Genomic DNA, 15,529 nt, shown 5'->3' with positions numbered 1-15,529 from the left:
TATCAGCTTATATACCGATCACTGAAAATAGAAAGATCTGTTTAAGAGCGGTGTTGTAGTGTTTATTTTAAGTGCTCTCTTAGTGGGTGATTTACGGTAGCATTTATTCGGCGGAGTTGGTTCTGCCCAGTAGAGGGCGCTGTGGTACATTTACATCCAACTGGAAATACGTCACCTCTCAAACGGATGCTAGCGTTCCAAGATGGAGGGGGACGGCACCGACAATGTAGGTGGATTTGTCAGCTCGTTTATACACTTTTGTCCTAGAATTGCCTTTAAGCGACGTCAGCGGACTTATATTTCAAATCTTAGCTAATTTGAATGAATTATAACTTGTATTACGGGTGTCGTTTATTGATAAAACCCTCGAGTCAAAACGATGTTGCTCCCGTGTTTGCTGTATCATTGCGGCTAGGCTAGTCGAGCAGCTAGCCCGTGCTGTCTCCATTTAACGCATCCATGTATGCATGTCTTTTTACCCTCACCATGTAGACGATGAATATACGTATTTACGTCCGCTTTGTTTACGCTGATAGTCGGTCCGCTGGCTTGAACACGACGGCAATGCCTGCGAGCTTTGCTTGTTGCTGACTCACTTTGCCTTCATTTGCTTACGATACATTTTTAACTGTTTGTCTTTGCACTTGTTCAAGTCATTTATTCATCCTGAATTTTTTTGAGGTATCCAAAATGATAATAAATGATTCATATCGTGTATTGGGTCTAGTGTGTAGTCATTCGTCATTGACATCATTTTATGTCAGTGTGGCAAGATAGATAATACTAAGATTGAAGCCGTCTTCTATAGTTAAGAAACACAACACCTGATTTATCGATTTTTTTCCAGATGGAGATGGGCGAGAGTAAAGGTGGAACAGGTCTTCGGCAGTACTACTTATCAAAAATAGAAGAATTACAGGTAAGCAAATGTTTTTTTTGTTGTTGTCGCAAATTTATAGTCCACTATTCGCCATCTTTAACCTCCTTTTCGTTTCCAACAGTTGACTGTGAACGAGAAGAGCCAGAATCTCAGACGACTTCAAGCACAGAGAAATGAGCTCAACGCTAAAGGTATGCTTGGGGTTAACCCTAGTTATGTATTTATTTTTTTTTATCTTTACACTTTTTGTGCAAATAACTGCCCCCCATTAATTATCTTTCAGTGCGTCTCCTCCGTGAGGAGCTGCAGTTGCTTCAAGAGCAAGGCTCCTATGTCGGAGAAGTGGTCAGGGTCATGGACAAAAAGAAAGTGCTGGTCAAGGTATACACTCCAGATTTTGTACAAAAACACACTTAGCCCGCACAAGTAATATGGATTTCTTTTCTTCATTTCCCCCAGGTGCATCCAGAGGGGAAATTTGTGGTTGACGTGGATAAAAACATTGACATCAATGATGTGAGTATTGTGGCAGTTTATTTGTCATTTACATGAGCCTGCTTTTCATTGGGCCCTTCTGTCCCAGGTCACCCCCAACTGCCGCGTGGCTCTCCGCAATGACAGTTACACGCTGCACAAGATCCTCCCCAACAAGGTGGATCCTCTGGTCTCCCTCATGATGGTGGAGAAGGTTCCCGACTCCACCTATGAGATGATTGGCGGACTGGACAAGCAGATTAAGGAAATCAAAGAAGTCATTGAACTTCCCGTCAAACACCCGGAGCTTTTTGAAGCTTTGGGCATCGCGCAGCCCAAGGTGAGTGACTGGTGCAAGGGCGTTCAAAATGGACGGATGTTTAAACGTTTGTGGTTGTATTAGGGTGTGCTGCTCTACGGACCTCCGGGGACAGGAAAGACCCTGCTGGCCAGAGCTGTAGCCCACCACACCGACTGCACCTTCATCAGGGTGTCGGGGTCTGAGCTGGTGCAAAAGTTCATTGGAGAGGGTGAGCGCTAATAACGCATCTCGCCGGATACGTTCTATTTCTGCTTGAATCTGAACTTAAGTTTTGTCCCGAAAGGTGCTCGGATGGTGCGCGAGCTTTTTGTCATGGCTCGAGAGCATGCGCCCTCCATCATCTTCATGGATGAAATCGATTCCATTGGCTCGTCTCGCCTGGAGGGCGGCTCGGGCGGGGACAGCGAAGTGCAGAGGACCATGTTGGAGTTGCTCAACCAGCTGGATGGCTTTGAGGCCACCAAGAACATCAAGGTGGAGCTGCCGCCGTCGTAGTGAGTGTTCAAGTGTGTCTAAAATGTGCTCTGTGCCGGCGGCAGGTCATCATGGCCACCAACCGTATCGACATCCTGGACTCGGCTCTCCTCAGGCCAGGAAGAATTGACAGGAAGATTGAGTTCCCCCCTCCCAACGAAGAGGTGACGCTCTCCCAGATTCAAATCCACGCTGGCGACATCACACCACATCACCACTTTTTTTTGGTCCGCCAGGCTCGCCTCGACATCCTCAAGATCCACTCGCGGAAGATGAACCTGACGCGAGGCATCAACCTGAGGAAGATCGCCGAGCTCATGCCTGGAGCATCGGGCGCCGAGGTTAAGGTGAGCGTTTGCCACTCGCTCGTTGCATTTGTGTTATCCAAACACGTTGTGCTTGCGCTGTGAAGGGCGTGTGCACGGAGGCGGGCATGTACGCCCTGCGAGAGAGGAGAGTACACGTCACCCAGGAGGACTTTGAGATGGCCGTGGCAAAGGTTGGTCAACTTTGATTTCTTTTTTGTCTTTTTAATGGAGTACACTTTGCCGCTGGCTTCAAAGTTATTTGGTAAATGTGTGCAAAGACTTCCTAAGCTTTTGCTTAATTGTCCTGCAGGTGATGCAGAAAGACAGCGAGAAGAACATGTCCATCAAGAAGCTGTGGAAGTAACTTGCTTCTCTTTGCACACAAGGCGGGCCTCACATGTATAGTTTCCTGAGTTTGTTCATGGTTTACTTTCAAATTGTTGCATTTGTCCTAAAATAAATAGATAGCCCACACACACACCCAAAAAAGTTCATTTGAAAAGTTTTATTATCAACAGCAAAGTAGCTGCCGCTGTGAATGGACTCTGTGCATGTTAACCAACACAAAAGTGGATTTATTTGGCACTTGCAGCAAGTTGAAGAAAAATCTTGACACGGTGGTGTTGGCAGCAGGTTCAGGTTTAAGGTCTAGGACGTCCTCAGCCAGGACACGGGCACCCACTGGGGTTCCAGTCGTACCCGCTCCAGCACGGCATGGAGCTCTGCCGTGGCACTGAACGGATCCTCCTTTACCAGCACGTAATCCAGCCAGTGGCCGTAGCGCTGCTCTAGCAGCTCTGCCGACTGTCTCATGTCCGTCAGGTCCTGCTCCTGCAACCCCCCAGAAAAAGAAAAAAAAAGCTTGACGACCCCAATGTGCATTTCTACCATCACATTCCGAGGCCGACGTGAGCGTGCGACACTTCCACTTGGGCTTTGTTCCTAGTCGCTATGCCTCCACTCACCGTGACGGCGACACTGACGAGCGAGGAGCAGGAGCTGAGAGACTTCTTCTCGCTGTCCAAGACATAAGGTCTCACAAAGATGACGTAGGGCTTGAAAGCCGGCGTGCGAAGAACCTTCAATGCCTTTGAGGAAATGTGGGCAAGCCAGCAAGAAAAACAAAAAGTGCAGTCAAACCTCCGTCTAACAGAAATAGTCGGTTGTCAGGCTTTGCTATCCAACTCAAACATGGTAAGTTTGGCTCAAGGTAAATTTCATTGAAAGGCAAATTTCAAACAGACAACTTTTATCCACCAGCATGTTGTCATCACTCCTCCCGCTGCTTCGAGGGACTTTAACCTGAGGCACCATCACAATCAAGCCAAGACCAGCGCAGCAGTGTTTGAAGGTATGATAAAAAATTCTAACTTTTTTGAAAATTTGATGACACACACACACACACACTATTTGAGGTCAGCACTTCCTCACACCAACCTCAGGCTGCACGTCCACAAGGCAAATCTTATTTTGAAGCAGAATTCTGTGAATGGACTCCAAACTGGTGCCATATAAATTCTCCTTATACTCGCCGTATTCAATGAACCTGCAAGACGACAGAGGCATGTCAAGCTTTTCCAGCCCGACTGACGCCGTTCATCTGGTCAGTCCTGTACTCACTTGCCATCGTGGATGCCGGCCTCAAAAGACGTTCTGGTGATGAAGTGATACTCCACTCCCTCGCGCTCATGACTCTTCCTGGGTCGTGTGGTGTCTTTGATGGCACAAATACAAAAAAAGAAAACAACGCCCGCTCACAAATATGACGACTCGAACGTGGGAGTCTTTCTCGAGAGGGCACTCACGAGGCACGGCCAATCCGTAAAGTCTGGGATTGTCTGCGATCACCTTCTGTTTGAGCTCGGCGATGCGACTTCCCAGGGATCCTGAACACAACACACAGACGACCACCCCCGTCAGCAAGCGAGGGGAGCGCCCGGGAACAGATTGATGGATGGATGGACGGACGGACGCCATCTACCGAGCAGCACGACAAGGCGAGGCCTGTCGCCAGGCAGATAAAGCGTCACTTCCTCGTAGATCAGGAAATCGATGTGATTGGCGTCGGGGGTGCAAGGCTCAACCGATGAGTTCTGCTGCTCTCTCTTGAGACGGAAACTTCTGCGCCGGCCAGCTGTGGTCAAACAAGAGTTATTGGACTCAATTCTGAAATTCAACTGTGGCCTTGGAATTGGGAGGAACTACAATCTCCGTCTCATGCCAGAAGACCGATTCATTCATTGAGACATTTGTTGATCCTCACCAACATCTTTTCCCTCAAGGTCACTGTCGTCTGTGGGGAGGAGCGAGCGAGTGGAAAGAAGAAGAGGAGGAGGAGGAGACGGGACGAGAGGAAGGTAGGTTGAGGTCTCATGTACTTGGCACAACACAGTCACGGGGTGAGCAAGCCAACCGGAATGAATACACTTTAGTACATTGCTCGTGCGTGCTAAAGTCCTACCTGGGTCGTGTCGCTCGTCTGAGAGGGGCAATGCAAGGAAGGACACACAACAATCACTGCAGAGAGCAACACAAAATGACAACAACAACAAATATTTCATTAACTGTTACTGCTAAATCCTTGTCTTTTTGTTGTCCTGGATTTGAATGACGAGGTAAAACTGTAACTCTAATAATCCTCAACATCCAAGTGCATCTTTCTGCGTCCATCCAAAAGAACAACCGACTGCAACGAAAGCAGCACCTTTGGCTTGTGCGGCCCTTTTTCATTTAATGCTGTCCTCTAATTGGATTACACCATTTAGATTGTGGAGATTAAAGCGGGATCCGCTGTTCTGGTTCCATAATCTCTCTTGATGCTGCTCGTCTCTGTGATTACATGTGACCCGTGTGAGGGCGCACGAGCAGCGATCTTATCTAAGTCGCTTGTCAGTTTGGGGTGCGTATGGGTAATGGCGGGCGGGCGGGACGGGACGTCTTACATGTAGCCGCGATGGACGGGAAGGAGCCGGTCTTCAGACGGTACCTCAGGCGCCTGTCAAATGACCAAATCAAATGACTCGTTAAAACATCGTACGAATTTGTGTTGATTTCTAAGTGGCTTGTTTTAAAAATATCTAAGCTCAAGCACACCTCTCCTGGAAGCGCGCCGAGGGGATCAGCGCGGCGCGCAGGTTGCAGTCGCCCACTTTCTTGGCCTGCCACCAAGTGGCGTCTTCCTGGCTCACCACCTGAAGGATGTCGCCGCGTTTAAAAGGAAGCCCCGCCTCCTGACAGGGCGTAGCTCGGTCCTCAAGGGGCACGTAGTCAAACAAAGCCCGTAGGTAGACCTGCGCAACGTAGTCAAGGTCACATCAGATTACTCCTGGCTTCTGATGATTTGTTTTCATCTTCAAAATGTCCTGACCCTGCTTTCTTTCAGCTTGTCTTCTTCGATGACGGCTGGGATGATTTTCAACGTGATGGAGCCTTGCGACTTGGACTGGCGTTAAAACACATCACGGCGTCAAGCAGCGCTTTCGTCTCTGGATTGAAACCGGTGAAAATGTGACATTTACCAGAATGTGACTTATTTCATCCGGCCTTTTGTGGCTTATCAGGCTGCCGTTGAGCTCCCGCAACTCGTCCCCCACGTGCACCAGACCTGGCAACGTAAACACGGACGACATGGTGTGAAGCACGAAAGCATGAAGTTGATGACATCTCCATGGCAACATCCAGCCAGCCCTGTTTGAAATATGCAATCTCGTGGCACTAATCTGGAGGATTTAATCTCTGTTGACAGTTTGCAACGCATTACACAACGTAATCTCCTCACTTGTGTGTCAGAGCTGACAAGGAAGTCCACTTGTTGCAAAGTAAACCCCCCCCCCCCCCCCAAAAAGGCAAAAGCACCTCTCACCACTACGGTGGGCCGCTCCTCCCCTCATGATCCGCGCCACGATGACTGCGCCGGTTGCCTCGTCTCGCCTGATGGTCGCACCCTGGATGGAGGAAATGAAGTAAACATCCATCCGACTCCAACGATGAATGGAATTCAAAGCAACGTGGCCAAATCTTCATCCCACCAGAGGCTCCTTGTGCTTCACCAGTCGGACGATCTTCACCGACTCCTCCTCTGGCTCGTTCTCCACATCCTCTGGCAAGGGAGGCAGCACCGGGTCAAAATTCTTCTGGGCCACCGTGTCGTGGGTCGACAGCATAGCCTGTGAAGAGAGGCACGTTTGGATTCATCAAAAGAGGACATTCTTTTTTTGTAATTGTCTACCTTGATGTGAGGGGCATTCAAGAGAAGCAGCAGCTCTTTCCCCTCCTTCTCCTCGGGAAGCCTGTTCTGGAGTTCTTCTGTTAGCTTGGACACAAATTCAAAATGATCAAGTCAAGAAGAACGACATTTAGGGTGAGGACGCGCCGCTGCACTTACATGCTCCGCCAGCCAGGAGGCGTTGTGCAGGACCGGCGTGGGGCTCTGCTTTTTGTACTGCTTCAGTTTCTCATGAATCTGAGAGTTTGACTTAATTAGCACAGTGGATTTTATGCATTTGGTCTGTGTAGAGTTCAAGCAAAGCAACAGAAGTCTTTTTGCTTGCAGGAGAAGACACGCCCACCTTCATGAGGTAGCAGAGGCTCTTCTCACTGAAGACATCTTTGAGGAAGACCAGGTCCTCCTCATGGTTGGCACCAGGGTGTAGCTGAGAGGTGAGCAGGGCCAATGTCTCGTGTAGATCTATCGGATGAGAGTTCATCATCGAGTTTGTTAAAGAAATTGCGCAAGCGTCCGAGACGTGTGCCTTCTACCTGTGTTTGCAGATACCACAGGCATGCTCGGCTGCGGCATTCAAGGAAGGGAAAGGAGAGTGGCTCCAATGGTGGTGTCCCCTTCTCCTCAAGACCAGATAAGGTGTCTTCACAATGAAAAACATTTGATATTGATATGAAATAGCAGTATAAAGCTCAGAGCATTTCCCTCCCACGGTGGAATGAAATGGCCTTATGATGAATTGTAACTTGAATTTGACTGCTGAGTACGATTGTGGGATTGAACTCTCACAATGAAAGGTCAAGCACAATGATTAAAGTGTCTTGACTTGTAGCGTCACCCTCGCTAACCTCGACCGGGCAGAACGTGATTGCCACTGATTCAACATGTCCATCCATCTGTCTGCTCACCAGATAAGACAAGGACATTAAAAAAAAAAAAAAATCTGAAAAATTTGATTGCTTTACTGGTGAGTGCCAGTCAGTCATCCATCTGATTATTATGGTGATTTGAAGTGGCTCTTCCCCCACTATGCACTCGTCTTCCAAGCCGCTGCCGCCCTTCATCTCGTCACTCTCTCTAATTACGTGAGCTCAAAGCCAACAACGTCCTGCTTTTCTTTTCGCAGCAATCTGCCTTCCTGGCTGACATATGGTGGCATTATCTCGCCTGCTTTAGTCAACATGGCATCTGCTGGAGAGCTGAGACACAAGCGGCAGAAGACCAGGGGAACGGACAATTATGCGTGTTTCAAGGCGAAATTGTATTGGCTGGGTTGCTATGGTGAATGGTGAATCATGCTACTTTGTCAATTTCATAGTATAGACACGTGTTGAGACATAAGCAGCATCACACAAAGCCGTCCATAAACTTGGGCAATTAGGCTAATCAATGTCTGTCAATCATCGAGCTATACAACAAAGTCATCATCGTGCCTGACGCAAATTGGTAAATTGTTCTTGCACACACGCCACCTGTTTGCCATGCTTATTTTGCTGCGGGGTGACTCTGGGATTGGAGTGGGGGTGGGTGGCTGGGGGAGTCGCCAGTACATAGAAAAAGACCATCTGCCCATCCTGTGCATACAGGGTAACTCACAAATCGCGTGACAATAGGATGGAGGCTTGAAGTCTTTGCTTCGGTCAGTTGGAATCTTTTAATGTGATTCTGCCTGATTGACAGAGGGTCCCTGTTATTACATAAACGTGTACACGCGCACGGACATTTGGCCAAACTAATATTCCTGTAGTGGGGGGTCCTTGGAGAGAGACGGAACGGGGGCAAGGTCATCAATTCAGTTATGGCCATCTGCCGTGTGTGTGTTTGTGTGTGTGTGTACTCATGTACATTTCAATTTTTATCCAACGTTTCTCAAGTAATAGCATTTATTTGACATTAAAACAAATCTTATAGCGTTAGAGTAAGCACAAATGTTCCAAAAAGAGGATCCATCAGTGAATTGTTTTTTTCTGCCCCCCTAGTGCAAAAGCATGTCAATGTTCTGCCGGTCACTATTGGTCAGTGGCACAGACAGCTGAGCAAATACATTATTTCTTGAATATCAGCTAGTTGAGTCATCTACGTTTAAAGATTAAGCCTCATTGTAAAGACTGGTGAGCAAATATCCAATCTGTAAACACTGACATGCAAACAAAATAAGACGCTCTGATGATGCCAAATTCCAAGTATGAGAAATAAAAGAGAGAAGAATGCAGGGCTAGGCGAGGAGGAAAGCCAGAAGGCTCTTAAGAGGCTTACAAGAGGAACACGACTTCCAAACACCTTCATGACACACAGCAGCCAGCCAGGCTGGAGCCAGCCAGCAGATTGAACTCAGCTTGTGGGGCAGATGGACGACCCGGGGTCTCTTTGGCAAGCCATTGCACGCTGTTGGTAGGTGGCCAAACGCTCGAAGCTCCCTCTCAGTTTGTGTTTATGGGTGCAAACGAATGGAGCGCTCCAAAAGCTCTTAGTCAATCAATTAACTTCTATTAGGAGCATTAGCCTAAATACAGTCATATCCAACGAGGTAAGCGCACTATAACTCATAAATAATAACGGGACAGTGGAGTAAAAACTTAGTTATACCAGAAAGTGAAAGAAGCTGATGGTTCTGTGGTGATTGACACTAATTTAACCCCGCCCCCTTAAAAAAAAGTCCCCTGAATTTCTAGTACGTGGATACTTTCTATATATTCCTATAATTTACAAACGCACTTAACAACGGGTGTTTAAAAATGAACAAAATATAAAACCACACAAATGTCAGTCATTCGAGGTAGCCAGGCAACCTATAAGGAATCTGCGCAATTTTGAGCATCCTCACCCTGTTGGAGGCTCGTCTTATTCTCCTTTTTTTCCTCTCTGCTGTCTTCCTCTTCGTCTCTTTTGTGTCTGACTTCCCTGTCGTTGCACCGGCGTTCACACACGAGCTTTTATTTGTGTGCCCCCCCCCATCCTATGCCTCCTCCCATCTCGGCCGGTGTTGCAAAGCCCACTTTGTCCATTAACCTGGTAGCCAAACGGAACCGAGGGACGCCCCTTCCTGACTACTACGGTGCACGACTGCGCCTTCCGTAACGTAAACACAATAGCAAAAAGACTGCTATTATTATTATTATTTTGCGCTATACACTGACTGTCCGCTGTATGCACAATTGCTCCATTTCGACCATGTTGCGCGTGCGTATTTATTTATTTATTTATTTATTTATTTATTTATTTATTTATTTATTTATTTATTTATTTATTTATTTATTTATTTATTTATTTATTTATTTATTTATCCACTGCTCTTATGTATTCATTGTATGTGCCTTCTTGTTTTTACTTTTTGTATTGTTTACTTTTAGTAGTGTATTGTACATTGAGGTCGTCTGGTCAAGCATGAAAAAGAAAAATTGACATGTTCATTTTACGCTGGGTTACATACAAGTGAATGGGGGCACTGCCATCTTGCGGTAGCTTGACGTCATTACATGAACCGCTTCAAAAACGAGTCAAAAGCCTATGTTTTATATCATACGACGTACGTATTTATTTAATTCTGCTTATGTGTTGGTATTTTAAACTAAACAAATGTACAGTAAACTACTCATATGTTCAAGTTCTAATAACCATATTGTAACTGAATTGAAATGACGTTTACATTAAAGAAAGAGCACGATGAAAAAAGGAAATGGACATTGTCGTTATGTGCGTCGAAGCAAGCACCATACGTTCAGAGGACAGCAGTTTAATAAACTCACACGAGGATTCAGAGGACAAAATCTATCACTTGGTTGCGTTACATCCGGGGAGCGAGAGCAGCTTCTTCGTCTCAGCTACGGTAGCCGTGCGGGACATTCTTTTAGCACAATACACAATCATGCAATTATCTACATCCTCTCCTTTTAGAACATTGCCTCTATAAAAAATATTGTTAACTAAAAAACTGTAATATACAAATGTGACGTGACAGTCTACAAATAAACAAGTCTGCGTAAAACTGGCAGCATAAAACTTACTGAATTAACAAATTATTCTTCTTGGAAATGCACGAAGGTACACTTGGTAATAATAACAAGTATGTAAACAACCTTAGAGCTTAACTTTTTTTTTTTTTCAAAACGCAACTAACAAACATGCAGTTCAATCCTTGTACTTCGGATTCGGCTTAGAAATCCGACCTGAGCGAGTCACATAAGCAGAACAATTGTGTGACACTCGGGTGGGCACGTCAGCTGGAGATGTTGTCGATTGCTCATTGGTGGAGTAGTGAGCAGATGGTTGAGAGAAGTGAGACGGTCGGGCATGTGGACTGGATAGAAGAGGGTCTGGCGTACTCGGAACCGGTGGTTGAGAGTGATGGTCAGAGTCGGCGTGCAAAGGTGGGGTTGGTTCAGCAACAGGAAGGATGTGACGGCGATTCCTCCTGTAGATGCCTCCGTTGGATTCAACGATGTAGGAGCGCGGCTCTTTGCAAGCCTGAACCACTTTCCCGAGGCGGTCATATCCCTCTGCAGTCTGTAACCGGACAATTTGTCCCCTCACAAGTGGCACCAGAGGGCAACTTGTTGCATCATAGTACTGCTTTTGAACAAGTCTTTTCCTTTGAAGCTGAGTAGAAACTTGTCCTGCATCCTTCATTGTAGGCACAAGCAGAGTGTTGTTGACAGGAAAGGTAGAACGTGTCTGGCGAGACATGAGACGCTGTGCAGGTGATCCAAGCGTGTTGTCTCGAGGAATGTTCCTGAGGTTGAGCAGGTTGAGAAAAACATCCGTTCCATCTCGGTGTGACTTTTCCATGAGCTGTTTGGCACTGCGGACGGCACGCTCGGCTAATCCATTCGACTGCGGGTATCCGGGACTGCTGGTAACGTGCGTAATGTCCCACTGTTTGGAAAAGTCGCGGAATCGTTGGCTAGTGTATTGTCTGCCATTATCAGAAATCAGTGTATGGGGTGCTCCATGAACAGAAAAATGTCTCTTTAGCTTTCTTATCACTGTAGCTGAAGACAAATCACGAAGCAGATCAATTTCGAACCATCCCGAGTAAGAGTCAACAAGGACTGAATACTGTTGACCATGCCATTCAAAAATGTCCGTTGCGACCGTAGACCATGGCAGGGTAGGGACAGGATGAGCTTTCAGCGGTTCCTTTTGCTGGTGTGGTCGTGTGCTATTGCATACAGCACAAGACAGTAGTACTTTTGTGATGTCCGTGTTCATGTTGGGCCAAAACACTGTACTTCTGGCTCTACATTTAGTTGATTCAAGGCCTGGGTGACCTCTATGCATAATTTGGATGTACTCTTGTTGCAGTGAGATTGGTATGACAGGTCTGTGTCCTTTAACAACAATACCTTCTTCCACTACCAACTCGTCTCTGTATGGAAAGTATGGGCGGACAGAGAGCGGTGCCTGACGTTCTTTGTTAGGCCATCCATTCTGGATCACATTGCTAAGAGTCTGAAGCACTTGGTCACTGGCAGTGTGTGTTCTCAGCTCTTCAAGCCTGGCTGTCGAGATAAAACTGACTGACATGACTTCAAACGAGCTGTGAGCACTAGATAATTCAGAAACTTTACCGTTTGGGGCTCTTGACAGGGTGTCGGAAAGGTACATTTGCTTGCCCTTTTTATAAACCAAGGTGATGTCAAAAGCTTGTAGACGAAGTAGCATCCTCTGCAGACGAGCTGGAGCTGTGAGGATCGGCTTCTTTAGTATAGTGACCAGAGGTTGGTGGTCTGTTTCAATGACAGTGTGCTTGCCATAGATGTAGTCCTTAAACTTAGTGCATGCAAAAACAACAGCAAGGAGTTCTTTTTCAATTTGCGCATAACGGGTTTCTGTATCTGACAATGTGCGAGATGCATACGCAATTGGCTTTCCATCTTGTAAACATGCTGCACCCAACCCATAACGGGATGCATCACATGTTAGCATCACAGGTTTCCCTACATCAAAATAAGAAAGGACAGGTGAGCTGGATAGACATGACTTCAATTCCTCAAATGCCTGTTGGTGTTGGGGGAGCCAGCACCATGCAGCGTCTTTGTGAGTGAGCTGCCTGAGTGGTGCTGCAATGTCGCTGAGATTTGGGATAAACTTCCCCAAGTAGTTCACCATGCCCAGGAATCGTTGCACAGCTAGGGCATCTTGCGGGACCGGCATCTCCGTGATGGCTTCTGTTTTCGTTGGATCGGCTTTCAGACCTTCTTTTGTGAATATGTGACCAACATAGCAGACTTGGTCGAGCCGAAACTTGCACTTTTGAGAGTTGAGTCTAAGTTTGATCTCTTGTGCACGATCCAATATTTTCTTCAGATTAGCATCATGTTCTGCAGCATCGCGACCTCCCACAATGATGTCATCGACTATGACAGCACATGGGTAACCGGCAAACAGTTGTTCCATTGAGCTTTGGAAAACTTCACTTGCTGAGTTGATGCCAAATGGCATGCGGAGAAATCGGTAGCGCCCAAAAGGTGTGCTGAATGTTGTCAACATGGATGACTTTTGATCTAGCTTTATTTGCCAAAAGGAGTTCTTGGCATCAAGCACCGAAAACAGGGTGGCACCTGACATTTTGCTGGCTACGTCTTCCACACTACGCATCGGATAGTGGGGTCTCTTTAAAGCATTGTTCAAGTCTTTTGGGTTGATGCACAGTCGTATCTCTTCTTTGTCTTTCTTGTGTGCTGCTACCATCGATGAAACCCAGTCCGTGGGCTCAGAGACGGGGCAGATGACTCCTTTGCTTGTCATGTTATCAAGTTCAGCTTTAACGCGGGCCTGCATCGCCAAGGGGACACGGTGCGCTGGACGCACGACTGGCCGTACAGCTGGATCTACTACCATGGAGTAGGTGATTGGCAGTTCTCCTAATTCATCGCTGAACACATCTTTGTATTTCTCTTTGATATTTTTGACAAAGTCTGTAATAGTCTCCGTGCCGACCTGGTGGACGTGAGGGCTGAATGTGACAAGTCCGAGACGCATACATGCACGAAATCCCAAAAGTGGAATAACATCACGCTCCACGAGGAAGAAGGGTAGCGTGTGTTGCTGTTCATCCAAGTAGCATGACAGTGAGACAAGACCTGCAGTTTCGATCTTGCTGCCGCCATAAGCCACTAGATTTGTAGACTTGCCACAGGGAATAATGTTCCCCTCAGAGAGTTGTACAAACATGTCCTTAGCCATTACATTACATTTCGCTCCGGTGTCGATCTTCATTTCGATGGGTTTCCCGTGCACATGCAGAGTGACAAAGCCTTCATCTCTATTTTTCATATGTGCATTGATAGTGTCCACAGAAATTCCATCTACATAGTATGTATCATCATCAGCGGTGTATTCTTTCTCTTGCTCGACCTTCACGTGATACACTGGTCTTCTAGTGGAGCTTTTCTTTGTGAAACTCTTTCTTTCTGTGTTGTGATACGCTGGCTTTGACTTGCAGCAATCCTTGAAATGATTCATCTTTCCACATTTGTGACATTTCAAGCCAAACGCTGGACATCTATCCCTTTGCGCTGGGTGGCTGCCTCCACAATGATTGCAAGTAGTGATGTTCTTTGAATCATATTGATTTGCTTTCTTATTTCTTGACCTGTACAGTCCTCTATTGGAGCTTTGTTGTAGCGCATCCACAGGGTTTACTTGCAGAGTTAATGCTTTTGTGTTTTCCTCGGTCATTTCATAAATACGGCAGATAGAAATTGCCTTAGCGAGGGTCAAGTCACTATCGCGTAGCAGAGCCTTTCTTATACTGTCGTTGTTGATGCCACACACGATTCTATCACAAATCAATTCGTCTGTGAGCTCTGCAAAGTGGCAACTCTTTGCTTTTATCTTCAAATCACTGATGAAAGATTCAATAGTCTCACCTTGCTTCTGATTTCGAGTGTGAAACTTGTGCCTTTCCATCGTCTTGTTGTGTTGTGGATTGCACATTTCTCGAAATTTTCGCTTGAGACACGTGGGGTCTTCCCGAGACTCGGCCGGGACCATAACGGCTCCATTTTCTCCTGGCGCTCTAACTTCCGCAGCGTATACAAATGAACGCTCCCGTTCAATGGCTTCTGCTCCTGCAAGGTTGAGGAGGATGTACGCTTTTGTCTTGGCAGGTTTATCCGCGTGTGCAGCCTCGATAAAAATGTCATATTCACTTTCAAAAATACGCCAATTCTCGGCAACGTCTCCTTCAAAAACAAGAGGGTCAGGCCTGCGAAATCCTTCCGCCATAGTCAGCCTTCACTTAATTCCTTTCGCACTTCGGAGCACGGCGAAGAAAAAAACACACCACTCAATACACAGAGGGCAGGTCCGAGACGTCTTCTGACACCATGTCGTTATGCGCGTCGAAGCAAGCACCATACGTTTAGAGGACAGCAGTTTAATAAACTCACACGAGGATTCAGAGGACAAAATCTTTCACTTGGTTGCGTTACATCCGGGGAGCGAGAGCAGCTTCTTCGTCTCAGCTACGGTAGCCGTGCGGGACATTCTTTTAGCACAATACACAATCATGCAATTATCTACAGACATGGTCATTTTACGCTGGGTTACATACAAGTGAATGGGGGCACTGCCGTCTTGCGGTAGCTTGACGTCATTACATGAACCGCTTCATAAACGAGTCAAAAGCCTGTATGTTTCTTATCATACGACGTACGTATTAATTTAATTCTGCTTATGTGCTGGTATTTTAAACTAAACAAATGTACAGTAAACTACTCATATGTTCAAGTTCTAATAACCATATTGTAAATGAAGTGGAATGATATTTTCATTAAAGAAGGAGCAATGCTGAAATGGAAATGGACATGTTCATTTTACGCTGGGTTACATACAAGTGAATGGGG

At 46.4% G+C, this 15,529-nt stretch overlaps 2 protein-coding genes across 2 annotated transcripts; one reads left to right on the top strand and one right to left on the bottom strand.

Moving 5' to 3' along the window:
• Positions 1 to 138: 138 nt before the first annotated feature.
• psmc5 (proteasome 26S subunit, ATPase 5) lies at positions 139 to 2,947 on the top strand. Its single transcript, XM_061264842.1, has 12 exons — positions 139 to 226; positions 848 to 919; positions 1,002 to 1,071; positions 1,164 to 1,261; positions 1,340 to 1,396; positions 1,464 to 1,694; positions 1,758 to 1,884; positions 1,960 to 2,150; positions 2,216 to 2,314; positions 2,387 to 2,497; positions 2,563 to 2,649; positions 2,769 to 2,947. The coding sequence occupies exons 1-12, from the start codon at positions 203 to 205 to the stop codon at positions 2,820 to 2,822; spliced, it is 1,221 nt and encodes a 406-aa protein (XP_061120826.1). The 5' UTR covers positions 139 to 202; the 3' UTR covers positions 2,823 to 2,947.
• Positions 2,948 to 2,974: 27 nt separating this feature from the next.
• On the bottom strand, positions 2,975 to 9,820 carry LOC133143168 (MAGUK p55 subfamily member 3-like). The gene is made up of 18 exons (XM_061264960.1): positions 9,505 to 9,820; positions 7,217 to 7,323; positions 7,027 to 7,145; positions 6,843 to 6,920; positions 6,687 to 6,770; positions 6,487 to 6,624; positions 6,321 to 6,402; positions 5,977 to 6,062; positions 5,826 to 5,900; positions 5,552 to 5,748; positions 5,401 to 5,453; positions 4,722 to 5,006; positions 4,440 to 4,592; positions 4,264 to 4,344; positions 4,079 to 4,172; positions 3,896 to 4,004; positions 3,424 to 3,546; positions 2,975 to 3,289 (listed from the first exon to the last, which is right to left on the bottom strand). The coding sequence occupies exons 2-18, from the start codon at positions 7,254 to 7,256 to the stop codon at positions 3,107 to 3,109; spliced, it is 1,980 nt and encodes a 659-aa protein (XP_061120944.1). The 5' UTR covers positions 7,257 to 7,323; positions 9,505 to 9,820; the 3' UTR covers positions 2,975 to 3,106.
• Positions 9,821 to 15,529: the final 5,709 nt, after the last annotated feature.

Source organism: Syngnathus typhle, linkage group LG18 (assembly GCF_033458585.1).
Source record: "Syngnathus typhle isolate RoL2023-S1 ecotype Sweden linkage group LG18, RoL_Styp_1.0, whole genome shotgun sequence".
Classification (NCBI taxonomy): Eukaryota; Metazoa; Chordata; class Actinopteri; order Syngnathiformes; family Syngnathidae; genus Syngnathus; species Syngnathus typhle.
Note: the sequence above shows the minus strand (reverse complement) of the source record. Positions and strands in the feature narration are given on the sequence as shown.

What these genes read in the sequence shown, in the direction of transcription:
- psmc5 (XM_061264842.1), top strand. Translation starts at nt 203, where the DNA reads ATGGAGGGGGACGGCACCGACAAT. An exon ending in CAAAAATAGAAGAATTACAG is followed by an intron (nt 920 to 1,001) that starts GTAAGCAAATGT and finishes CGTTTCCAACAG; the next exon opens with TTGACTGTGAACGAGAAGAG. An exon ending in TGGGCATCGCGCAGCCCAAG is followed by an intron (nt 1,695 to 1,757) that starts GTGAGTGACTGG and finishes TGGTTGTATTAG; the next exon opens with GGTGTGCTGCTCTACGGACC.
- LOC133143168 (XM_061264960.1), bottom strand. Translation starts at nt 7,256, where the DNA reads ATGCCGCAGCCGAGCATGCCTGTGGTATCTGCAAACACAG. An exon ending in TGTGGTATCTGCAAACACAG is followed by an intron (nt 7,146 to 7,216) that starts GTAGAAGGCACA and finishes CTCATCCGATAG; the next exon opens with ATCTACACGAGACATTGGCC. An exon ending in TTGTGGACGTGCAGCCTGAG is followed by an intron (nt 3,547 to 3,895) that starts GTTGGTGTGAGG and finishes ATTTCCTCAAAG; the next exon opens with GCATTGAAGGTTCTTCGCAC.